Source organism: Malaclemys terrapin, chromosome 13 (genome assembly GCF_027887155.1).
Source record: "Malaclemys terrapin pileata isolate rMalTer1 chromosome 13, rMalTer1.hap1, whole genome shotgun sequence".
In the NCBI taxonomy this organism is placed as follows: domain Eukaryota; kingdom Metazoa; phylum Chordata; order Testudines; family Emydidae; genus Malaclemys; species Malaclemys terrapin.
In genome coordinates this window covers 40,779,498-40,805,100 of record NC_071517.1, presented here as the reverse complement: position 1 = coordinate 40,805,100, position 25,603 = coordinate 40,779,498, and the positions used below count along the sequence as shown (strand labels likewise).

General features: G+C 46.3%; 1 protein-coding gene across 1 annotated transcript; it reads left to right on the top strand.

Moving 5' to 3' along the window:
• The first annotated feature begins 15 nt into the window (after nt 1–15).
• LOC128847525 (butyrophilin subfamily 1 member A1-like) lies at nt 16–23,834 on the top strand. Its single transcript, XM_054047016.1, has 10 exons — nt 16–35; nt 5,550–5,666; nt 9,171–9,518; nt 10,711–10,992; nt 12,276–12,380; nt 13,831–13,851; nt 15,186–15,206; nt 17,788–17,814; nt 20,992–21,024; nt 22,573–23,834. The coding sequence occupies exons 2-10, from the start codon at nt 5,567–5,569 to the stop codon at nt 23,091–23,093; spliced, it is 1,458 nt and encodes a 485-aa protein (XP_053902991.1). The 5' UTR covers nt 16–35; nt 5,550–5,566; the 3' UTR covers nt 23,094–23,834.
• The last annotated feature ends 1,769 nt before the right edge of the window (nt 23,835–25,603 follow it).

Sequence of the window (25,603 nt, the reverse complement as noted above, 5' to 3'; positions counted from 1 at the left end):
GCTACAGTAAAGGTGGAATGGCTTTTCTATACCCGGTAAGCCCAGGCTGGGGGCGGAGGCTAAAGCCTGTTTTATTTTTATAAATGCCTCCTCTTGCTCTGTGCCTCATATTACTAACTCATTTGCAGGCTTTCCCCCCCTAGTGAGGTTTTGAATTGGTTCCACCATCTCTGAGTACTCTGGTATATATGTTCTACAGAAATTAACGAGTCCCAGGACTTTTTGGACTTTCTTAACTGTCCGTGGTTTCTTTAACCCTCGAATTGCTTGCTTTCTGTCTATTGTGAGTGCCTTTTCTCCCTGTGATATGTTATGCCCTAGGTATAAAACTTGCTGCTGTTGCAATTGGGCTTTCTTCGGGCTTAATTTAAATCCTGCCTCGCGAAGATACATGAACAGTCTGTTTAGGGTTTTTAAATGGTCCTTTTCATTTGAATTGGCAATTAGCAAATCATTTATATACTGCAGTATCACAGTATCCCCTTCCAAAGGCACTTGTGCTATTACTTCTGCCATTGTCCTGTGGAATATGGAGGGAGAATTATGGAACCCCTGAGGTACTCGGGTCCAAGTGTACTGCTGGTCTCTTACTGTAAATGCAAATTTCTTCTGACTCTTCTTTGCAAGGGGAATACTCCAAATTCCATTAGCTACATCCAGGACTGAAAATACTGAATGTTCCGGTGTTAGCAAATTAAGAATCGTGGCAGGGCTTGCCACAATAGGATGTGCCTTTGGAGTCACCTGGTTAAGGTCGGTGTAGTCTATAGTTAACCTCCAGGTCCCATCTGGCTTTCTGATGGGCCACATTGGGGAATTAGTTGTGGAGGTGGTTTTTCTAATCACCCCTCTGGATTCCAAATTAGTGACTATATCTTTAACTGCCTCTAAGGCTTCCGGTTTAATTGGGTACTGCCTGTGGGCTTTGTGAGTTGGTTCTTCTACAGATATAGGCTTCATGTTTACTAGCCCACAATCTTGTTTATCTGTTGCCCACACTTCAGGGTGAAGGGAACACGGGGCTTTTACTGGACTTCCCCCCACTCTGGTATTATTACTTTATTACTGGCAATTATGGCTATATTTTGAGATGATCTTTCCTGTTTGGACCCTTTGGCCCATTCAATGCAGCTAGCTCTGCGGTTGATTACTCCCCTGAGCTCCTTTTACAACTACTGCATGTTTTGATTTTATTTTTATTTTTACAGTCACGTGCCAGATGTCCAGGCTTATTGCATGTGAAGCAGATAGTGGTTCTGACTGCAGGAACCGCTACTATTTCTTCGGAGGGGGTGGTTGCTGCTACTTTCCTCTTTTTTCTGTTTTCTACTTCTGTGGCCCATTTCATTACTGCTGAGTATGTTTCTCCCACTGAGATGCCTAATGCCAGGACTGCTTGGTGATCTGCAGACAGCCCCTCCTTTAGGATTTGAAGGAATACATCATGGTCTTGGGATCTTATATTCTCCAGACCGGAATAAGCTCGGAATGCATTCCATTTCTTTTCAGCATAGGACATGGCAGACTCTCCCTTCTGCTGAACCACAGACTGCAGAGCCCTCCAGTTAGTGGTCTGGGCTCTTAGAACAACAGATAGTGCATTCCTAAATTCTGTTACAATGCCTGCGTCTGGGTTTGGGATTCCTGCTGTTTCTTCAGCCTGATCCCCTCCCGCTGGGTTGGGGTTACGATCTTCAGTCCAGCGCCCTGTCTTCCATTTATTATCTAGATTCTCCCACACATCCCTGGGGCACTTGCACTTGACCAGGATGTGAACATCCTTCCTGGGGAGGCCATGTATTTCTGTGAGGCCATCCAGCTTGTCCCAGAACTCAGTATTCTTGTTATCACGCTTGAGTTCAGGTTAAATCAGACAGTAGTGCCTGTTTTTCCTGGGGGGTGAAGGGACGGTAAATTTCAGTTGTTTCTGTTCTAAGTCCCCTTACTGGCTCACCCTCCGCGTTAACGTTTCTGAACTTCCTTAACTGTGTTTTGATTGGAGCCATATGCTGTACTTACTCCCCTGGGGCAATTAATGCTTGTGGTGCTCCTTTATTATCTCTGTGGGTGCTTAAATTTGGCCTGTCATTTGAAGAAATGTATGGAGGGGGTTCTGATTTCTCCCCTTTGCTTTGTGCTGCTGAGTTTTCCCACAGATAGTTAATCGGCGGAGCGGTGGGCTGGCATATGCCAGGAGTTTGCTCTCCCCCTCCCAATCTGGAGGTGTGTTCCAGACATGATGATTCTTTTTCTCTGGGATCTTTTCCAATTTCCAGACAGTTACATATTTTAGAACATAGGCTCTTATCTCTCAGAGCCTGGTTTTGAGATCTTAACGTTGCAATTTCTTTCTCCTTTATGTTAAGAATATCCAATAAAACTATTACTGCTTTGTCTGTTTTGTTACTTCTCTGATGATTCCACCAAGTAACCAGATCTGCCTCTGGTCCGGCTGCAGAGTAGTTTGCTTTTTTAGCTGCTGCCTGCCAAGTTTTGACATGTTTATATTCCAAGTACTCTCGAGGACTAATTATTGCCTCTCCTTTTGACACCATGGGTTTTTCGTCACCCCGGCTGCTGACCTTGAAGGGAACTTGCGTCTTCCCCCACTAAATGCTTGTCAGCCTTTATGAGGAGTTACTTTTCCCCCTTTTTATGCTATGGTTCCAACTCCCCACAGCCTTGAATTTCATGAGGACGTCTCCCCACCCTTAATACCAAGCGTGTCTTCAATTACACACACATGCCGGACTTATTGGTTGGAGACTTTGTGCTATTCGAAAGTATGTACATCACATGCCTGGGGGGGGGGAGGGGAGGCACTCCCCTAGGACTTGCAATGTTATGTGCAATGAGGAAATGGACCACCAGTTTGCACTGCCTACCGCTTGCGTACCCAGCCAATCCTGGGCTTAACTCACGGCCAATCGCTTGCTGGTGGGTTATTCAAATCCTCCGTAACACACCCCTTAGTTGTTTAAACAGTACATGACCCTCTTGCACAAGTTTTCCCTCCCAAGTGGTACCCTTATTTAAACCCACTGCTTTGACCACATGTGTCTAAGGTCCTTCACACAAATTAAAAAGGAAACAAGATGTGTCTGAAAGGGGATGAGAGACTTCTATCCCTGGCCTAATGAGGTGGTAAAGTAAACATACTCACCTCTTTTGGATTTCAGTCTCAGATCCTCAGCCAGTTCACAAACTTGCATCCCGGACGAGCCCCCAAACTGAAGGACATAAATCCACACCGTGTAGAGGTCAAAGCATAGGGGTTTATTACACACAGCGCTGGCGGAGTGTCACCTGGCTTATCAGGCTCAGAGACACTGTCAATCAATTGATTACAATGAAATATATAGATTTTCCATGGGCGGGGGAAGGTGACGGGGTAGGCAGTTCTACACCCCGCGATAGGTTTTGCAGCAAGACAAGATAGCACAATAGCCAATGGTTAAAAGGTTACACAATGTCTCCGCCCATGGTCTCAAGTTAGCAAGTTAACATTTGATTAATACTTTGATAAAATGTTATTAGTATAAAATATATATGTTGAATTCTAATTTGGGGTCCATAGGAACAGAGTAACTCCTTTGATTGTCCGACAGGTACATGTCTAGGGGATAAAGCAAAGAAACAGTGAAAGCATATGAAAATAGAGATTGTCTCTTTTATGTCTTAAGGCAGGGCATTGGTCCCTTGGAAGGGAGGTGGAAGGATGCCATATCATTATAGTGACATGTGCCAATATTTCATAAACTCAAGGTTGGATCTGTGGGAAGACTGTTTTCCCTTCAGGAGAAACACAATAGGAACAGGGATTCTTTGTTCAATTTGAAACATTGGATGAAACATAATTATTCAGTTATTGCTTCAACATCTAGCATTTCTACTGACCAAGCAGATCTTAGCAAAGACAATGTTATTTTGTTTACCCCAGCTTTCTCGTAGCTGATCACTATTAGCTAGGCCTCTGGTCTCCAGACCAAACTCTGGACTTTGGGTCTGGAAAAGAGCTGGCATAATTCATATACCAGGTTGTTTATATAACATGCACATGGATTTTAACCCTTCAGCTCAGAAACTAAATGGCAAAAAATAGGAACTCAAAATGTATATTTAAAATATTGATTTTTTTAAGTCAATCACATACCTTTTTAGACCCAATTTGTGATTTTTTTTTTTTAAAATGTGTGTGCATGTGGGGGGATTTTTTTGTATTGATTTTCATAAAGCAACAAATATTCTAAAGCACAAAAAAAACCACCCCACAAAAATGTACAGCTTGTATATGTTCCCATAATTAAGCAGTTATGCAGTTTTACAGCTAATCAAAGCTACAAGACCAGACAATCATAGGCACGGGAAGTAGGGCTGTGTGGGGGGTGCAGTGTCCCTGGGTTTTATACGGGGCTCCACTCCTGGTCCCAGAGATCCAATCATGGCCCCGCACGTGGGGATCCACTCCTGCCCACCACTAGCTGTGGCCCCAGCCTTAGTCCCTTTACCCCTGTCTATGCCCCACCCTTCTGGAGATACAGCCCTGTTCCCAGCCCCAGCTCTGAGGGGAGGGCGTGTGGGGTGTGAACAGAGGTAAAGAGGGAACAAGGTAAAAATTTTGGGGGCACTTTCACTGGCTTTCAGCACCCCCACTGTGTAAAAACTGTTCAAGGGCCACTGCAGACAACACAAGACCAGACAATACCACACACACCTAACACATTAGGGTGGGGGTGACACTGACTTTTGAATACTGGATTTGGCAGTGCTGCTGCTCTGTTTTTGAAAGGCACAAACAAACTTCAGTTTTCTGCAATAATTCATCCAATCTACACAAACCAATGTATCACACCTATTCATTTAATTCATCAAAGTGCTGTAGTTCTTTGGCAATAAGGGTCTGAAGGAAATGGTAGACACTCAGGGTGGATGAAAATTGATCTTTAAAAAATGATTTAAAAAAATTAAACCAGAGGCTTTTCTTTCACTTGGATTTTTTAATTTGAATTAAATACTGGTTTATCTTTCAAATTAAAATTATGACAACTGATGCAAGGCGCATATATATATATATAGAATTTAAATTTATATATGTATAACATTTAAGCAGTATATGTTTGCTTCAAAAGTTTTAAAGAAAATCAGATGAAGCGGTGGCAGTCACTGGCTAAGCATCTGGAAGCAGAATTTATTTAAGGGCGCACTCAGCTTTTGACAGCAATAGCCTCTTCTGCAGGTACAGAGAAAATATTTTATTTGTTTCAATGTACCCAACTAGCTCAATTCAATGACTCGTCCATTCAAAGTTGAGAAACCAGTTGGGAGTTGAAAAATCAGGAAAGTTTGTTTTCCACTTCGAACCTGTCATTAAAAACAAGGTGTGAGAGGATGAGATCTACCAGCTCTAAAATCTTGAAGGACACGGTGACCAGAAACAATCAGTTCAATTCACTAACTACAGATAATAGTTCCTTTTTCCTAACAAATCAGATTTGAATGCAAAGCATGTTTTAGTAAAGTATTTTTCTCTTCTCTATCCTGTTGTCCAGATCAAGTTACAGTGAAGATGAAGGTTCTTTCATCCTGTCCTAGCTCCGCAGTGAGCACCTCTCTGCCTAATTTGATCATTTTCTTCATTATTTATCACATTCACAAGCTGGAATCAGGTAGGAATCCCACTGGTCCTGCTGCTGCTTGTAGGATTTGTTTCATTGTAGTGATTTATAAATCATGCCTATTCCACTCCTTTATACAAAACTGAAAAAACCCCAAACAAACAAACAAACAAAAAACCACCAACCCCAAACCCACCCCTACAACAAATTTCAGATTGGCTCAATATCAGTAAATAAGTCTCCACTTCCTCCCCAACCCTTCTGGAGGAGTAATTCTCCATCCGCTGCATATGAGGCAACTCAGTTGCTCTGTCCATCTAGGTACTTATATCATCATAGTATCTGAGTGTGACGCTGTATGGAATATGGGTGACCATTTATAATAGCATTGATACCAATATTACAAAATCACAATAACTCTTATACAAGATATGCCACGAGAAGTAATTATGCCGCTCTACCCTGTGCTGATTAGGCCTCAACTGGAGTATTGTGTCCAGTTCTGGGCGCCACATTTCAGAAAAGATATGGACAAATTGGAGAGAGTCCAGAGAAGAGCAACAAGGATGATTAGGGGTCTGGAAAACATGACCTATGAGGGAAGATTGAAAGAACTGGGTTTGTTTAGTCTGGGAAAGAGAAGACTGAGAGGGGATATAAGTTTTCAAATACCTAAAAGGTTGTTATAAGGGGGAGGGAGAAAAATTGTTCTCCTTAACCTCTGATGATAGGACAAGAAGCAATGGGCTTAAACTGCAGCAAGAGAGGTTTAGGTTGGACATTAGGAAAAACTTCCTAACTGACAGGGTGGTTAGACATTGGAATAAATTGCCTAGGGAGGTTGTGGAATCTCCATCATTGGAGATTGTCTAACCTGATCTTAAAAATCACTTGTCAGGGATGGTCTAGATCAGGGGTAGGCAACCTATGGCATGCATGCCAAAGGTGGCATGTGAGCTGATTTTCAGTGGCACTCACGTGCCCAGGTCCTGGCCACTGGTCCAGGGGGCTCTGCATTTTAATTTAATTTCAAATGAAGCTTCTTAAACATTTTAAAAACCTTATTTGCTTTACATATAACAATAGTTGAGTTATATATTATAGACTTATAGAAAGAAACCTTCTAAAAATGTTAAAATGTATTACTGGCACGTGAAACCTTAAATCAGAGTGAATGAATGAAGACTTGGCATCGCACTTCTGAAAGGTTGCCAACCCCTGGTCTAGATGGTGCTGGTCCTGCCATGAGTGCAGGGGGCTGGACTTGATTACTTCTCGAGGTCCCTTCCAGTTCTATGATTCCATTGTAAGGTGTCCGTGGAAAAGGCTTGATTTGCTAAATATGATAAGTTTGTTTATAGGTCTGTATCATCTTTGTATGGTGAGATATAAATGTGTGGTATATTTGTGTCTCAAACTTGTGCTGTGCATTTGGGTGACACCCCCAGACAGACCGGCATCAGCACTATCCAGCCTGCTGTAGAATGAACCATTGAGAGAAGCCTGGGGCTATGATTCAGCAGGATATGTAGACAAGTATCAGAGGGGTAGCCGTGTAGTCTGTATCCACAAAAACAACGAGGAGTCTGGTGGCACCTTAAGACTAACAGATTTATTTGGGAAACGCTTATACCCAAAATAAATCTTAGTTTTTAAGGTGCCACTGGACTCCTTGTTGTTTTTCAGGACACGTAGGGACATGCATAGGCGCCGACTTCTACTGGTGCCGGTGAGTGCTTGATACCCCCCTCTGTCCCTGCCCCATCCCCATTCCGACTCCTTCCCCAAATCCCCGCCCCAGACCCGCCACTTCCCTGCCTCCTCCTCGGAGCATGCCACTTTCCCACTCCTCCCGCCTCCCTCCAAGAGCTTGCTACAGCTGTGTGGCAGCAGCAAGTGCTGGGAGGTAGGTGGAGGAGGAGGTGTTGTGGGACAGGGAGTTTGGCTGCCAGTGGGTGCAGAGCACCCACTAATTTTTCTCTGTGGGTGCCCCAGCCCTGGATCACCCACAGACTTGGCGCCTATGGAGTCATGCCGATGGACAAGGGACTCCAAGTACCTTTTCATGCCCATGTGCTTTGAGTTTGTGTTTGGGACAAAGGATGTACGCGCCACATGACAAAGGATATAAAAAGGCAGCTGCATGTTCTCCATTTTATCTGCAATCCTGTTTCTCACCTCTGGAGTAACTTCCCTACAAACTGAAGCTTTGAACAAAGGACTGATAGACCCATCCAAGCTTTGGATGTGTTCCAGAGGGACTTTGCAAGCTAGCAAATTCACCAGTTCTGCTAAGAACCTGATATATGGGTTCTGAAGTGTGTGTGTGTGTCTCTCTCTCTCTGTATATGTGAATATATATGAAAGTATCTGACTGCTTTGACCATTTAGCAACTCTCTTCTTTTTCGTTCCTTTTCTTTTCTAATAAAACCTTTAGATTTAGATACTAAAGGATTGGCTAGCAGCATGGTATTTTGGGTAAGATTCAAACTAGTATTGATCTGGTAATGTGTCTGGTCCTTTGGGGGGAATTAAAAGAACATTTGTAAAGTGAATAGAGTTTTAAGTAACTTTTCACTGTACTGAACCTATTCGCTGATTGGGAGCCAGAGACTGGAATGCAGTAAAGGGGGCTGTGTGATTTCTTTTCTAGATAACCAGTGTGGGGGATCAGGAGCACAGTTTGTGACTGGTTGGTAAATCTAACTATAGTGTAAAACACCAGTTTTGGGAGAATCTGCTCTCCTTTTTGCAGCCTTTCCTGACGTTGGCATTTCCACTGTGGGCTGCCCTACGCACCTCTGGTCATGCTGAGCATCCTACTTCACATGTTTGCATCCTCTGTGACCCAATCCTTTCTCAAACACCAAGGCAACCTGGCCTAAAGCTGAAGTGATTTGGGGTCAGTGAGGCCAAGGCAAATGAGTCCCAGAGTTGAAGACCCTTTACTGAAAATGTCCTGGCAGTGACCCCGTCTGACTAAAAACAGGTGGAGGGGGGCAAAGGAGGAAAACTCAAGAACCTCATCTCATCGAAAATTGTGTCCTGATATGAGGTGAGAGGTGGTGGTCTCCAAAGAAGCTGGGTCCCAAAACATTAGGGTAAAATTCTAGGTGATCTCTGTTGACTTCAATGGAGTCAGGATTTCATCTTTTCACCCTTCTCATATTGAAACCAATGCTGAGAATCACATCAGAAATATAGTGAAGGCAGGAACAGATCAGAGCTCAGGTATACAGTGTATATACTCAGGTCACTCTGTCCGTTCACGGGGCACTGAAATGTCTCTGTGGCATGTCAAATTAATATAAGGGGAGTTATCAGTGACACCTATACCTGAGCTGGCCTGTTACTTTTTAATGTAACTCTTCCCCCCCCCCCACCCCCAGTTGTTTGTTATTGTGCCAAAATTTCAATGTTCAGGCTGGAAATTTGATTGCCAGGTGTCTGCCCCATGCTGAATTTTTGGAAAGTTTGAACCTATTGAATCAGTCATGAATATATATTTTTTTCCCTCTGAGCTTCTTCTCTTTTTGCTTTGGTGTATTTCACAGCCCAATTCAGTGTGACTGGTCCTGGCCACCCTGTCACTGCCATTGTGGGTGAGGCCACTGTGTTACCCTGTCACCTGTCCCCCAGGATGAGCGCTGAGAACATGGAGGTGAGATGGTTCCGATCTGAGTTCCTTTCATTTGTGCACCTGTATCAGCATGGGAAGGATCAATATGGGAACCAGATGCCAGAATATCATGGAAGGACAGAGCTTTTGAAAGCTGCCATCACGGATGGGAACGTTTCCTTGCAAATTCTTAATATCAGACGCTCAGATGAAGGACAATACAGCTGTTTTGTTCAAGATGGTCCTTTTTATGAAGAAGCCCTATTGGAACTGAAGATAGCAGGTCAGCTGCTCTTGTCTATATTATCTTAGTCTGGGCTGCAGTTTTTGTTCTTTTCTACTGCAATAACTGTGACTAGCAACTTGTGAATTATTTTAGAGTAACAGCGTGTGACTAGATTTCAGCACATGACCACATTCATACACTTTGGAAAATATGCTGAAAACTTTCCCAACGTTTTATTAAAGACATTTTCAGAATGGTCAAGAGATTTCCTTGCCCAAAATATGTTTTTGGCTGACTTCAAAAGCAGGGAGAGAAAGGAGGGAAAAGACTTCTAGACAAATATGGGCCTGGTTTATACTAGAAAAGTAGATCAGCTTAACTATGTCACTCAGGGGTGTGAAAAATACACACCCACTGAGTGACAAAACTAAGTTGACCTAAGTCCCCATGCAGGCAGCGCTGGGATCAACAAAAGAATTTTTCTGTCAACCCAGCTACTGCCTCTCAGAGAGATGTATTACCAATGACACCAGGAGAAGTCCTCTGTTGGTGTAAGTAGTGTCTACACGGAAGCACCACAACAGTGAAGCTGTGCTGCTGTAGCCTTTCGAGTGTGGACAGCCCATGGTCTTCCAATTTCTCTGCAGTCATTTTGAGGCGTGGCTAAGGTGGGACTGCCAGGTTTACATGGCCTTCTGCTGTGGTTACTACAGGTAGTTAGTTGGAGTGCGGTCAAAATCAGTTGTAGCTTTCTGATTGCGTGAGGCCACATACAGGTGGTGGTGAGGGGGGGGAGACATTATTTATTTACCGCTAGTGGATGAGGCCGAGTGTTTGTCCCCTGCTGCTCTGACACAGTAACCATGGAGCCAGTTAGATTTATTTATTTAAAAATAGAACAAACAAAATGTCTATCCAATATACAAAAAACTGGCTTTCTGAAAAATTCATATCCCACTAGGTATTTAAATGAAGTGGCCAGATTTCCAAATTTGTTCAATGCTCCATTACTCTTGGGTGGAGAGGACAATATCTCTCACTTATTCAGTGAAATTATTTTAAATATTTGTTCACATCTTTTCCTGTGTACATGCATATTGGGAATTCAGAAATTCCAGTGTTCATTTATCCCTTCTACATGAGCAAGTGATCTCTCATGAGAGTAAGGGATTCACAATCTATCACTCATCCTTTTAGCTGTTATGTTATCCCATTGATTTATCACACATTTTATGTAATTTTCTTCTAGCTTTGGGCTCCAATCCTCTCATCTCTGTGGAGAGTCACCAGGATGGAGGGATCCGGATGGTTTGTCAATCGGCTGGGTGGTATCCAGAGCCCAAGGTGCTATGGAGAGATCTCAGTGGGCAAGAATTACCATCACTCTCTGAAGCAAAATCCCTAGGGGATAGTGGCCTGTTTGAAACAGAAAATTCTATTATTATAAAAGAACATTCAAACCAGAACCTGTCCTGTTGGATCAGGAACACCTTTCTCAATCAAGAAAAGGAATCAACAGTTTATATAGCAGGTCAGTTACCAGCTAAACCCACACCCTTAAATCACCTTGATCGGAAACAAAACAAAACAAAGAACTGAAGCATCTGTTGTGCATATTTTACAACCTACATAAAAACAAAGAAGTTCAGAAACTGCTACCTTAACAGGGCACAACTCAGGCAAACTGATTGCCTTAATTTTGAATATTCAGAGTTATCAGAGTTTTGGGTTTCATGTAAATTTAATCTTAACTCTGATACTCTTGAAATTCCTACTTTTTTTTTTTTAAGTATGATTTTGAGAAGAAATATTCACCAAACCTTGAAAGAGTTTGTTCCTACAAACTTAACTTCACCACAGTGATTTTGTGACTGTAGCAATTTTTACACTATGATTTGGTTGCTACCTTTTCAATAAGTGAAATGTCACCAAATTATGTGGGCTTGTTTCCATTGACATTCAATGGGAGTTGTGCTCATAACTCACTTTGCCTTTGTTTAAACACACACAAACTGCACTACTGAGTTATTGATGAACCCCCTTGTTTGAATGCTCTTATTTCAGTTTCAGAGTGTCCTGTGTATTTCGTTTGTCAGTTCCTTACTGATTTATACTAAATGGATAAAGGACACTATTCAGCTGATTTACAATTTAAAGTTTTGTCAACCAGTTTAGTTAAATTGGGGCAGTTCTGTTACGTGGTCGGCTGTGGAATCAATGTAACAATGACTGCATGAGTGTTACACCAATTTCACTAAACTAGTGCACAAATCCTGTGTGGAGAAGGCTTAGGCATGTTTGAAATGCCCACCCTGGCTAGATGATTTAAATGCTATAAACACAGGAACGGCAAAAGAAGATGAATCAATTTTCTGCACTTAATGTTTGGATTAATTGCATCGAAATAATTGGGGAAATTATTAGTGACTCACCAAAATATTCTAATTATTCTTGCAATTTCTGAATGTTGCTCAACAGTGAGGACCAAATTGTTTGCTGCCATAACTCCACTGAAGTCAATGCGGTTTTGTGAGCAGAGAATTTGCCCCTGAACTCAATGAAGCTCTGAATACCATGAATCAAACCAGGCCTGTTCATTCACAGGTTAATCAGAGCTAAAGCTGTGTTGGTTGGAGTAATTTTTACAATCAGGTTTTGGTCTTTTGTGTAGCATAGGGGGTGGTGGTCATGTTTTCACTCTTATTTCACACGTGTCCTGCAGGGGACTATTTACGTAGTTACGTGCAATAGAGAAAAAATTGGTGTTGTTTCTGCTTCCAAACTAATGCAAATCCTGTGGGGTTTATTTTTCAGATTTCTTTTTCCCGAGGGTGAATCCATGGATGGTGGCTCTGAGTGTGATTCTCCTGGTTTTGTTTGGTTTCATTGTCCTCTCTGTTTATCTATTTAAAATAAAAGGTAAATGTCACAGGGGAAAATTTTAGTGAAATTAACAAGAATTTTCTTCTAAGAAATGAAAAAAGGGAAGAATGAGATTTTACACTGGGCTAAGCATGGATCTGCACTACGCTCCCCTCAGCAGCACAGGGAAGGAAACATTACTAAGGTTCCCATTTGCTCCAGGAGGCAGTGATCTGCACCAGCCCTTTACAGGCACAGAATAGTTCTCCCCCAGAACTGCCTGAGTTAAGCTGAATGGAGCATTTGGGGAAGGGGTGGAGCGAAGATTGATCCAAAACCTTCTCTACTCCTCACTCTTTTCTGCCCACTTCCCACCCAGCTGTGCAGTTATTCCCTCCGCAGTCCCCATGGACTTTGTGAATTAAAAAATGTATTTTCCCCTCCTCTGTACAGAGTTGGGTCCCTATAAAGATTGTGTGTGGTTTTATTTTGGGAGCAGTTGTCTGTGACTTCATTTACTGTTAAAAAGTAATTGGGATGAGACAGAGCCTGGCAAATTTCACCCCAATTGGCAATATTAAAAAAATATACACAGTAGAAAAGAGGGGTCTGAGTAGACATGAGCTCTGAGCCTGAAACTGAGTTCTGACAATGGTGAGAAACAATAAGTCAGAGATGGAGATGGGAAAACCTTTTTCTCCTGGTGCTGAGACCATGAAACCCATCAAAGGCTCACAAATTTTATAATCAGTATGCAACTTTCACAAAATGCAGACAACTGTATAACCAAGGGAAAAATGCTCCTAATAATAATTTAAATTTATTGATGTTTATTTTTAATGGACCAGGATATAGAATTCTGTATGTGTCATGCTTTTTCCTCCAACAAGTAAAACTTTTGTACAACTTTGTCTCTTCATAAGGGTGTTTGTTTATTTTTGGGAGGAGTTTTATAGCTAGAAAAAAATGAAAGCCCTCATACTGCATCACTAATATCAGTTAGATCTTTGTCATTGACTTCAATGAGTGTAGGATTAAGCACTGAATGAACAAGTCATATCGCTAAAAAACTAATGCTGATAATTTAAAGGCCAGAAATTCCAGTCTGCATCCCCAGAGCTCCCAGCAAAGCCAGTGGGAATGTGAGAGATAATACAAAGAAGCAGGACTGGGCTCTAATGGCTAGATTTTTTAAGGTATATGTTCAGCTAACTCCCATTGAAATCAATGGGTGTTAGGCTCCTAAATGCCTTGAAAAGTCAGACCCTAATTCCATAAGGAATTCAAAACGTTCACAATTGTAAATCCTTCCAGAATTGTAAATAGTCAGTTACAGTTGGACACCTAACTCTTGTGTGGCCACATGGTTAATAAAACATGAATGAAATGTTTGGTATTTAGGGGCCAGGTGTTCATATCATGAAAACACTCCTTTAAATCGCCATTAACTGAAAATTTTCTTAAATAACTTGTATTTACATCTGTTTGCTTTATTTCATTTCTTTAGGGAAACATCTTGGAGAAATCAGTAAGTTCAATTTTTCTCCACATAGAACCTTTTCCATTAAGTTGTTTGCTGTTTTATTTATTATTATTTATGATGATTATTATTAAAGAAAGATCAAGTTGAAAATCACATGAAATATCAGTGATAATGTATTGATAATGATTCAGTATGTGGGTAAGAGGAAATCACAAAGAAAATGTTCTTTGAAATGTATCTTCTCTGAGGGTGAAATCCACGTGGTGCTGGAGGCACCGTGACATGGGGAACCAGGAGGACTCTGTGCCCTCAAATGTCCTCTTGCCTCATCTGACAAGTAAATAGTTTGGTCCAGCGTAGATCTAGTGTGTAATTATATTTGAGGAGGAGTTGTTCATTTTTTCATTTAATGTTAAAAGGAAATTGGGATGAGATTAAGCCTGATAAATTTCACCCCAACAAGTAATATAAAAAGTTATACACAATGTTCAGCTTTTACAAAACTCAGACAACCATATATCCAAGAGAAAAATGCTCCTAATCATAATTTATATGTATTTCTGGGATTTTTTTTTTTTTTTAGGGAAACGTGATACAGAAATCATTAAGTGTTGTGCCCTTATCTCCAACAAGGAAAACTTTGTACAAATTTGTCTCCTCGTGTTTTATTTTTTAAATGAGAAAAACATGAATGCCCTGATGCTGCACCACTAACATCAGTTAGAGCTGTGCCTTTGATCTCAACAAGTGTAGGATCCAACACTAAATGCACAAGTCACATCACTAAAAGAATAATGCTGATAACTTTAGGGTCCAATATTACATTCCGTGCACTCCTAATGCTCCCATCAAAGTGAATGGGAACATGGAATATGCAAGGAAGCGGGAATGGACTCTAAAGTAGCTTTCTAAAGGTATTCGGACACCTAATGCTAATTGAAATCAATGGGAGTTAGCAACCTAAATACCTTTAAAAATCTGGCCCTAATTCCCTAGGGAATTCAAAACTTTCAGAACTAAGACCATGCAGATAATCAGTTATTTTTTGATATTTTACTCTAATGTAGACACAAAATGAGCCCAAAGGTCTACACCACAATTTTACAGGCCCGCAACCCATGCCTTGTGAGCCTAGTTAGCTGACGTGGGTCAATTGGGGGTATTCAATTGCTGTGTAGCCGCACCCTATGGGACTTTGCAGGTACTCTGTGCCCTGCTTGTGGGTTGGAAAGGGACTCTTCTCCCCAGACCTCAGTTGTTTCCCTGCCCATAGCCTGGATCAATGGGTTTGTGAGGGACAGGCTGCCTGATGAGAGGTAGATTCCATCCTAGAAGAGAAGCAATTAATCTGTATTTGTTTCTGGTTCTGTGTTACCTAGATGATCTTCAACGAGAACTTGGTAAGTGTTTGTATTTCTCAAATGCAGCTTTTTCCTTGGTGTTGAAACTATCTCTGGATCTATCGGTCTCTCGTCCTTCTGCCAGGTGGAGTCGGCAGCAAGACGGGCTGGGTTCAATGTCAAGGGTTCCTCTTAGCAATACAAACTAGAACACACTTGAGACCCCACCCAATAATCTAGGAAAATGTAACTCCTGGGCATTTTTAAGGCTATAGAGAGGCCCCTTTAAGGCTTATAGCAGCACAGCTTTACCACTGCAGCTGCCCTGCAATCAGGTCTCCTTTGTAGCTGCTCTATGCCGACCTCCCACCAGCATAATTCAACCACCCCCGACGAGCGGCAGTAGCTCTGTCGCTGGGAGCATGTCTCCTGCCAACATAGCATTGTCCACACCAGTGCTTTTGTTGGTGAAACGTATGTTGGTCGGGGGGGGGCTTTTTTCACACCCTGACTGACAAAAGTTTTACTGACAAAAATGCTGGTGTAGACACAAGATAAAAAAGAAAACGTCCCACTCACCCGCCCTGAGTCTGGCTGTAACAAAAGAAAACATTTATTACAAGGCAAAGGGAACGCAGCATTGTTTTGGGAAAACACCACAGCCATGATTCGAAAGCATGTAACCCAAAGCAAACCCCCACCCCACAGTACATTGGGCAGTGTCCTTTGCCTCAGTTTCCCAACTTGCCATGTGAAAATCCAATGAGGGAATGACCTGTAACACACCACTCCCCTCTCCTGCCACTGCAGCCCATTCGCAGTTGGTTGTTCTTAATCAGCCAAGACCCAGAGTTCAGAGCTGCCCTCACATGGCTTCACCTCCCACCCCTGAAAAGCACGTGTGTGTAGGGGGAGCATTGAGCAAGGCGTCCACTGTTGCCTCCACTTCTGCAATTGGCTTGCTGCTGCTATCACTCACCACTGGCCATAGGTGCCGACAGCCCCGGAGCACCCACGGGGAAAAATTCGTGGGTGCTCTGCACCCACCCAGAGCCAAGCTTCCCCCTCCCCCCAGGGCATCTCGCCCACTGGTGGCCTGGCTGACCAACTCTTCCCCCTTCCTCCCAGTGCCTCCCGCCTGCCGCAAATCAGCTGTTTCACGGCACTCAGGATGCACAGGGGAGGAGCGGGGATGCGGCACACTTGGAGGAGGAGGTGGAGAAGAGGCGGGGTGGGGCCGGGGACTTCAGGAAGGGAGTGGAATGAGGTGGGGTAGGGGTTTGGGGGAAGGGGGTGGAACGGGGATGGGGCCTGGGGTGGAGCAGAGAGTTGAGCACCCACCGTCCAGAGGGGAAGTTGGCTCCTACGCCATTGGCTGATCACTGCCTCCCATCCCTGAAAAAGTGTGAGGGACATCGAGCAATGCCACGGCTGCCTCTGGAACTTGCTGACTGCGGCTGCTGGCGCTGCCACCACTGGCTGATACCTCTGCCACTGGTTCTGCTGTTTTTTCTGGTGCTGTTACCTCTGCCACTGCTCAGCTCCACTGCTGTTATCACGGCCGCTGCTGGCCCCCCACTGCCACTTCTGCAATGGTGCGTTCTGAGGTTCCATGACCTACCCAGGGATTCCAGCAGGCCGTGGCTGTTGCTGTGTCTCCATTGTTCGCTGCAGCCCTGTCCCTGCACTAGGTCTATGACCTGGCCCCTAGGCCTGCTCATTAAGGGTTTCAGCTCTTGCCATCACTGAACTGGAACAAGGGCTCTCCATGGAGTCTAATCAGCTCTGGCTTTAAACACAGGAGAGGGGAGGGGAGGGTCCAATGGTACCTAGGACTCTCTAAGGGGAATTCATAGCATCAGGCAGGAACACGTGTCTCCACCCCCTCTGATTTTCACTGGGTTTTGGTATCTCTATCCCCTGTGTAGCCAGTGAGCTTTAATTTAGGGTGTCACTGTGACATACCCAGGGTACAATCCAGACTAATGGGTAGCTGTGTCACCCCTGCCCTGCAACCTGGGTGTCCTATACAATGCTCTGCCTCTGTAGCCTCCTACCTGGACACCTCACAAACAGCCTCCACAGGGGCTGGATTCTTTAATTTATTTGTAGATTAAAACCAAGGCCTTAAACTGGCATCAGAAGGGGACTGGGAGCTAGTGAAGGGACTGGAACATGGGCCTGATGTGTCACTGTGGCCTAAGCCCTGGAGAAGGCCGGCAGCTGCATTAGGTACCTGCTGGAGCCTTCACACTCAGCTCTGGATTCAGTGATCTACAGTAACCCAGCCTGGCGGTGGCAGAGACAGGGATCACTGTGGCCAGATCCTTGCCCACAGGAAGATGCAGAGTTTCCTAGTGAGCTGAGATCTTTAGACACTGATGCTACCTGGTCACCTAGGCTTAGTGAAGGATCACATAGGGCCTGAGTCTTTGCACCTCGACTTTGGTGAATGGGGCTATAGAAATTCAATGGAATGAAGGGAAGTGTCTCATCTTGTTCTTCAAAATGTATCACTGCTTCTGAATCACTTTACTCTTGCCTGGGTTCAGCTTAAACCAGCTGCTCTTCATCCCAGAGCCCTGGTGTTGCTGCATTTGCTCAGCTGAGTTCTCATCCCTCGCTCTGTTTCTCGTTTCAGACTGGAGAAGAAACATCGTCTGCCCAGGTAACTACAGCTCCTATTGCATCGATATCCAAAGCTCTCCCTGCCCTGAGACTTCCAGTCCCTTTTTCTCATACAGTTAACATGTTGCAGTAGCTCTTTGGGGCAGGGACAGCTCTGTACTAATGTGAAAAGACTCAAAGGTTTGTGTGGCCAACGTTGTGATTTTGGGTGCCTAAGGAGCTCTTTTGTGCACACTGGAAGCTCAGAGGATTCTCAGCGAGATGCTGTTAGAGTCCCTGATGGGGCTGGAGGCTTAGGGAGGGCAGGTGGACAAAGGACTGGGCTGGTCCAGGTTAATGTCTAGGCTGCTCGTTTCAATTTTCAGAAGCCCTAACAGCGTTGCATGTGCCCAGACAGCTGCTGCTGCTACTCTAGCCATGGCACAGGTACATGGCAGCCGGCAGGGGTTGGCACATTCACTGCACACGGACACCCATTGGTCACACCCAGAGATAGAGACCCCATCACACACTGACTGCAACCCCCCAAAAACACGGCAGGATCCAAGCTGCATGAGAAGCCAGGGAAGCCAGTAAGGGCCCGGAGAGAGCCAGTGTGGGCTCTGGAATTCTTTGGGGAAGATGGGGCAGGAGAGGAGAGGTATGGGAAGAGATAAGGTTAGGGAGTGGGAGAGGAATAGAGGGATGCACAGGGGATTTCGGGTGTGGTCCCTGTGGGGAATGATTCTTCTTCCAGGGGGCCACAGTTGAGGTTGGCTAGTCAAGTCCAGTGAAGACTGTGAGGCCGTTCAGAGGGACCTACCCCCCCTCCTCCCCCAAGCTGTGTGAAAGGTAAACATGGTGGGATATGAAATGCGCTGGTGATAAATGAACGTACCATGGAGGGAAAAAATTGAACATCTCATTCACATTACAGGGTTTGCAAATAAGTGCATCAGCAGCTCAGTAATCCAACCTGGAATTCACTGTGACTAGCTTGACAAAAACCTCTCTCACTGCGCAGCTCTGGGGAAAAGGTCAAACAAAATATGAGAATCCATAAAAATGGGATAGTGAACATGGAAATATTATACAGCCATTCTATCAATGTGGTTTGCCCTTATCTGGAGTCCTGTTTTGGGTACCGCTCACCCATCTCAGAAAGGGTATTGAAGAGGAAAAGGGGGCTCAGAGAAAGGCAATGAGAATCAGTATGAGGAGAGATTGAAAAAATTGGGAATTTTTACCTTTCAACGAGAGGAGCGAAAGGGGATATGATACATGTACAGAATATTGCACAACCCCCCTGAACAGAATATGATTTAGGCTGCCATGTTGAAGACTTGATAGTTAGGAAATGCCAGTTTTATGCCTGCCTACATCCTTACTTCTCACCCCTTGTGCATCCATCCTGGGCAGTGAAAGAATGAGGCAGGGGTCCTGTGGCAAAAACAGTATGTGAGCATGTAATTGGTGATTGTATCATCATACACACACACACACACGGGCTAATGGTCCAACCCCAGGGACATAACATGTTGCCAGAGAACACAACAGAAGGGTAGTGAGAGTGGAGAAAGGAGCTTTACAGGCAATAACAGGTAGAGACACTGGGAACTGGTGGGAATAATTTCAGTTCTTCCAGCTCCTTGTGCAGCTCTGGCCTGTGGTCTTTGCAATCAGTGTGTGACGGGGCCGATACAGCATCGGGCCAAACCTAGGGGTGTATGTGTGTGTGTTAACATGTGTCTGCTGACTTAGTCCGGTCTTTGCCAGTGTCAGTCAGGAAGATGAACCATGCAGCTTTGGAAATTAACAAGACAGCAGAGGAATGTAAGCAAAAGAAATGGACACACGTTATTTGCATTTGCTCATTTTTGCACCACAACTCACATGCTTGCCAGAGAGTTTTCTTTATCTTTTGCTTGTGCTAAGCATCAGTGCACTAAGAGAGACATCTATGCTGGTCACACACCCAACTCTGAAACTGAATGGCACAGGCTGGGACGGGACAGATTGGTCAGTGAAGGAGGTAAAAGCCTGAGAAGTAGGTCAGGGTCAGTACACTGGGGAAGGGTAACATGGACATGAGTTTGGTGGTGGGGAGAGAAGACTGGACTTAAACTCCCAGGAGCCTTTGGAAAATGGGGCCTAGGCACTCCGTGGATTTTGAAAATTGTACCCAAAGCCAACAAGTTCATGCTCATTCTCTATCTTTAGTTAAGGAGGGCGACCCCTGACCCCTGCAGGGACAAAAACCTGCTACAGTGGACAACTTGGAAGGGAAAATATCAAATCTTCTCCTATGCCTCAGCTGCCCTCTGGCCTTTATATCATATTCACAGGAGCAAAAAAAAAAAAAAAACCCTTTTCTCCCACTCAGGGCTGCCGATGGATGGGTGGAGGGAGGCAAAAGGGGCAACTGCCCTGGGGCCCGGAGATTATTAAGGGACCAGGGCCCCTGGCCGCTGTGGCTGCGGCCAGAGTCCCAGGCCCTTTAAATCACCGCCAGAGTCCTGGGCGGCAGGCCGGTCAGCACTGCAGGGTTGGGTGAGGGAAACTATCCCTCAATTCAGTTGGCAGCCCTGCTCCCATCCCTTTCAGAATTCCCCTTCATGCCTCAGGCCTACTCCCATTGAATTCCAGGGGAGATTGGCTAGTGACATGAATGGCAGCCGGACCAGGTCTTTGTTAGCAGGCTTGCAATGTCACTTCAGAGTGTCAGAAGGGAAAGTCTAATTTATGATTATTAATCATTATAAAAGTGATAGGAAAAAAGAGTCTGTTAAAATTGTAGCCACTGACAGAGAAATGCTCACACGTGTATTTGGGGATTGTTTACTTTATGCTGAACTCTAGAACTTATTTTTTTCCCAGTGTAACATTTTATACGCATAAGGAGCCACTCAGTCATTCCCAGAACACTGGACATTTCCAGACTGTCGGGATTGGTTTGGGCCCACCCGTGCCACCCCATCCTCATTGGTGTGATGATGCGTGTGAGGTCATGCCGCATGGGGGACACCATTTTTCAGAGATGGAAGGGGTGGAGTGATGTTCCCCCATCCAATACTGAACAAAATCACATCCCTTTTAGCACCCGTGCTGGACAGCAGACAAACCTCTCAAACAGAGGCCTGTCCATTTTAATCCCGGACGAGTGGCCTCCCTCTATACAACACTAATTTCTGTTAATATGCTTGTTCAGATGAGCTCTCATCTCTGATTCTGTTTCCAGGGCTGGGAAGTTCTGCGCCACCTGTACAAGAAGGTAACTGAAGTTCAGATTCTATCAATGTCCCAATCTCAGCTGCTGTTAGAACGTTTTGCTTCTTTCCCCTGATTGTGGCCGTGGGAGGGAAGTTCATTGCTCAGGGCAGAGCTCACAAGCATCCTGCATTTCACAGCACATTGGGAGGAGAGGGAGGTTGTGTAGCCATGGCCTGATGTACAGCAGTAAATCCAGACACTATTGTGTCTACTCCTCCTGTCGCTCCTCTGCCTTCATGTGCAGTGCGACCTGCAGAGCTTTCTGGGCACATCGCCCAGCCTGTCTGCACAGCCATTGACATGTCCCTGCCCCTAGCACAGGGCCAAAGACACAGCTCCTTCTCCCACCAGCTCCCCAGGGCTGTCCCTGCTCAAATCCCCCTCCCTGCCTGAGGCCCTGGGAGATGGAGCCATGGTCTGTGGAACAGGAGCAAACTGAATTCTGGGTCTGTTCTTAAATGCCCAGCAACTGAGGATTAACAATTCAGAGTTTGGAAATAGAGGAAATGAAGTGTTAATGCTAAAATTCAGAGATTAGAGAGAGAAACAAAAATATTTCAAGTGACAAAATGGGGAGGGGAGGAAATAAAATATGCCCAGTGACGAGACCCCTGGTGCTAGAGTACAGGGAGAGCCCAGGGGGAAAGTCATGAGAGTGCAAAGAGGGAGACACCTCGGGATTGGGAAGGGCCCAGAAGATTGAGGGATGGGGCAGCATTTGGAAAGGTTTGGAGAGCAGGCAGTGCCTGGCAGGAACAGGAGGGTGGGGGGAGCAGCAGGCCGTCAGCTGAAGGGGGCTGGTGTGGGGGCAGGTGGAAGGGCCTGGAGGTTTGGTGATGGTGGATGCTTGGAGGAAACAGGCAGGTGAGTTGCTATTTTCACACTCATAGCAAACTCTCTATAACCTTTTACTTCCTGCTGCCCTGGGTCTCCCCTGCCCCATCTCCTCCTCATCCAATATGGTTTTCTCTCCCCTCTGGGATCCCTTCCATCATGTCTCCATTCATCTCTCTGCTTGCTCTCCCTCCTTCCCCACCTGCTCCTTCTCCCACAACACTCCCCTTGCTCTCATGTAGGCTGAGGGTGCCGGGGTGGGCGGCATCTATTCTCCCCTCCTAGCGATGATCTCTCTCATCTGGAAATATGGGGTTTAAGATGGGAAACTGCAGGGAGAGGTGAGGCGTGTCAGTGAGCACTGAGGAGAGGGAGCTCAGTTTCTCACCACTCCATGGGGTCCCCCATGACACCTGGGGCTCTAGTCTCCTCCCTGGAGAGATGTGGAGCAGGACATGAAGGAGCCTGAGTCCCAGACCTGGCTCAACTGACCCTTTTGCTGCACGGCTGGCCCATCTCTGCCAGGGGCGTGACTCTCCCCTGCACTATGCTGACATTTCAGAGCTGCTCCCCATTCAGTGCTGACGGGTAAATCCTGCAGGAAGGAGATTCCCTGGTTCACTCTCCAGCTGGGGCAGATTCTGTCACTAACACCATCAAACCCTCCCCCAGGGCTGAGCTCTGCCCCTCATGCTCTGACTCTCTCTCCCCGCAGCAAATGTGACTCTGGATCCAGACACGGCTCATCCCAACCTCATTCTGTCTGAGGATCAGAAAAGTGTGACATGGGGAGACACACGGCAGGATCTGCCCGACAACCCCGAGAGATTTGACTCTTGGGGCTGTGTGCTGGGCTGTGAGGGATTCACCTCGGGGAGACATTGCTGGGAGGTGGAGGTGGGGGTGGGGAGTGGGGGAGGCTGGGCTGTGGGGGTGGCCAGAGAGTCTGTGGGGAGGAAGGGAGGGATCAGCCTTAGCCCTGAGGGGGGGATCTGGGCTGTGGAGTGGTTGGTGGGTCAGTTCCAGGCTCTCACCTCCCCTGTGACCCCCCTGCCCCTGAGCCGGGCCCCCAGCAGGATCCGGGTTTGTCTGGACTGTGACCGGGGGCAGGTGACATTTATCGATGCTGGTGACGAGGCCCCGATCTTCACTTTCCCGCCAGGCTCCATCCCTGGGGAGAGAATCCGACCCTGGCTCTGGGTGGGGGGGGGATCCCAGCTCAGACTGTGTCCCTGAGACACGCAGCAGAGGGGGGGAACAGGAAATCAGCCTCTCTAGCCTCATGGACCCAAGTCTCTATGATCTTGGAGGACTCCCATCTACCCAACCCCTTTCTCATCTCTATGGCTGCTGGAAGCACCTCCCCCTCCCTCTCTGCAGCCTTGGGGATGAGGGGGAAGAACCCCTGGGGCTGCAGGAGGGGCCCTGAGGAACAGAGGTGGGGGCTGGGCAGTGGGTAGCACTAACAGCCGGGTAGGGGACAGGCAGAGATGGGGGTGGCAGGGACACAGCATGAATCAATCAGGGTTTGGGGGGTTGGGGAGAAGCAGCAGCAGCAGGGATCTGTGTCCTTAGATCTCATTGGGGTCTCCCAGCCGGGGATCAGCAAGAGGGGAAGGGATAAGATCAGGGAAAGAATAGAGCAGCCAAGGGGGATGATCTGTGACAGGGAGGAGAGACACAGGGAAATAAACAGGGATGGGAAGTGAGGGCTAGAACAATAATGAATAGAAAAGGAGAGTATGAAAGGAAAGGGAACGTGAGTGAAACGGTGAGATTTATGCCATGTTACTGAAAGTGAGACTGTAACTCATTAATTCCCTATATTAATCCCTGGCCATTGGTGCTATTTTAGTGCCATAAATAAAACTGTTCTCAGTAGCTGGGGATCTCCTTGCCATGCTGCGGTTATTAAAGCTGTTCTTAGCTCCTTTTACTTTGCTACTTTCCAGCTACTAATTGTAAATAAACCATTACAAACAATTCTTGTTTGTTCCGCTTTACTGTCCCAGCTGCAGGTGCTGGGGGCAGCGTCATGGGATTTGCTTCCCAACTTGGTTGTGTCCCCCCAGCACCCAGAGGGAATATTGCACCCAGGGCCGGCTTCAGGCACCAGAGAAGGAAACAGGTGCCTGGCGCGGCCGATAGAAATGGGGGGCAGTGCGTCAGTTGTCGCAGCGGCTCAATCTGCCCGCTTCAGTGTTTAGCGGAAATTCGGCCGGGGGTCCTTCACTCGGTGTCTTCCTCTTCGGCGGCAGCTCAATCGGGTTCTTCCTTTTTTCGTTTTTTTTTTCTTTTCACCGCTTGGGGCGGCAAAAAAGCTGGAGCCAGCAATGATTGCACCTCTAGGAAGAGACTTTGGGTTTTACTCTGTGATGTGTCACTAACTAGCCTGTGCTCTGTCTCTGTCCTGTACACACCCATGTCAATCAGGAATTGCTCAGCTGTGCTCTGTGCAGAGGTGACTGGTTACACAGGGTGCGATCCATGAAGGGACTCGGGTGTTGCAATGCTGAGCATCACACTAATTTTTAGGCAGCGAGAAAATCACAGGGACAGCAGCACTGTGACCCTCAGAGCTGAGTCAGGTGCCTAAACTCCCTAGACAATCCATGGGTAACACAGGCATCTTACAATGCGATTCACAAAAGCCACCTCCGTAGGCGGGAAGTCATGTAAGCTAGCCAATGGGAGATGCTGACAAGGGGGGAAGGGGTGTCCTAAGCCACACCCCTCTCATGAATAGGTGCTTAAATCTGGGCTGCAGAGGGGTGTCTGTCTCTGCTTTGCAACCCACAAACAGGAACCCACCACCTGATGTCCAGAGCCTCCAGTCGCAGTGGCTGCCAGTGCTTGGTAGTGGTGGCAGTGGCTGGGAGTCCCAGGCCCTTTGAAATCTCCCCAGCAGTCTGAAGGGCTCCTAGGTGCACGCACTGGATGGGTGCAGTGACACATTAGAGGAAGGAAAAGTCCTAGACCCTGGTAGGAGCCGCACCGAGCAGGGGTGGGGAGAAGAAGACCTGGACTCTGATAGCTGTGTGAGGGGCAGGGGAAGTCCCAGACTGCGACAAAAGCCATGCAGAGTGTGTGGCAGAAGCCCTGGACCTGGCAGGAGCCACACTGGGTGGGGTGGGGGGAAAAGAAGAAGCCCATGACCCTATCAGAAGATGTGGGGCTGAAGCCCCCCTCCCCATGGAGCTGGCCTGAGCCCCTCCATCTTCCATGCCCCCTGTGTGGAGCCCAATCTACTCACATTGGTATCTCCATTTTCCCCATCACCACACAGCCATGAAGGGATTGAGCCTAGGAGGCAGGATCAACATTAGCCCCATTTGGCAGGTGGGATCTAGGGTACACAGAGGTGAAGTGACTTTCCCAAGACTAAGCAGGGAGTCAGTGGCAGAGCAGGGAACCAAATCCAAGACGCCTGAGCCCCAGGCCTGAGCCTTAACCACTGGGTCACCCTTCCTACCCGAGGAAGGGGATCCTCCTCTGCAGGCACTAGTCAGAGCCCCCAGGAAGTGGGGAGCAGAGAAATGAGAAAAAGGACACGGGTGGGAAGCAAGAAGGGGGAAACATCAGGAAGGGGAGGGAGCAAGGACTTAGAGAAGAAACAAGAGGGAGGGAAAGGGGCAGGGAGAGCGATAGGAAGGGAGTGGAGAAAAGAAGAAGGGGAGGGGAAAGACCCCCCACAGCTTGTGCCTCCCATCCACCTTCTTCCCACAGCCAGCAGTGGCCCCCAGCTC

Excerpts from the sequence above, each read along its gene's own strand:
- LOC128847525 (XM_054047016.1), top strand. The coding sequence starts at position 5,567 with ATGAAGGTTCTTTCATCCTGTCCTAGCTCCGCAGTGAGCACCTCTCTG. Across the intron at positions 12,381-13,830 it reads TTATCTATTTAAAATAAAAG|GGAAACATCTTGGAGAAATC; the intron begins GTAAATGTCACA and ends TCATTTCTTTAG. Across the intron at positions 21,025-22,572 it reads TGCGCCACCTGTACAAGAAG|CAAATGTGACTCTGGATCCA; the intron begins GTAACTGAAGTT and ends CTCTCCCCGCAG.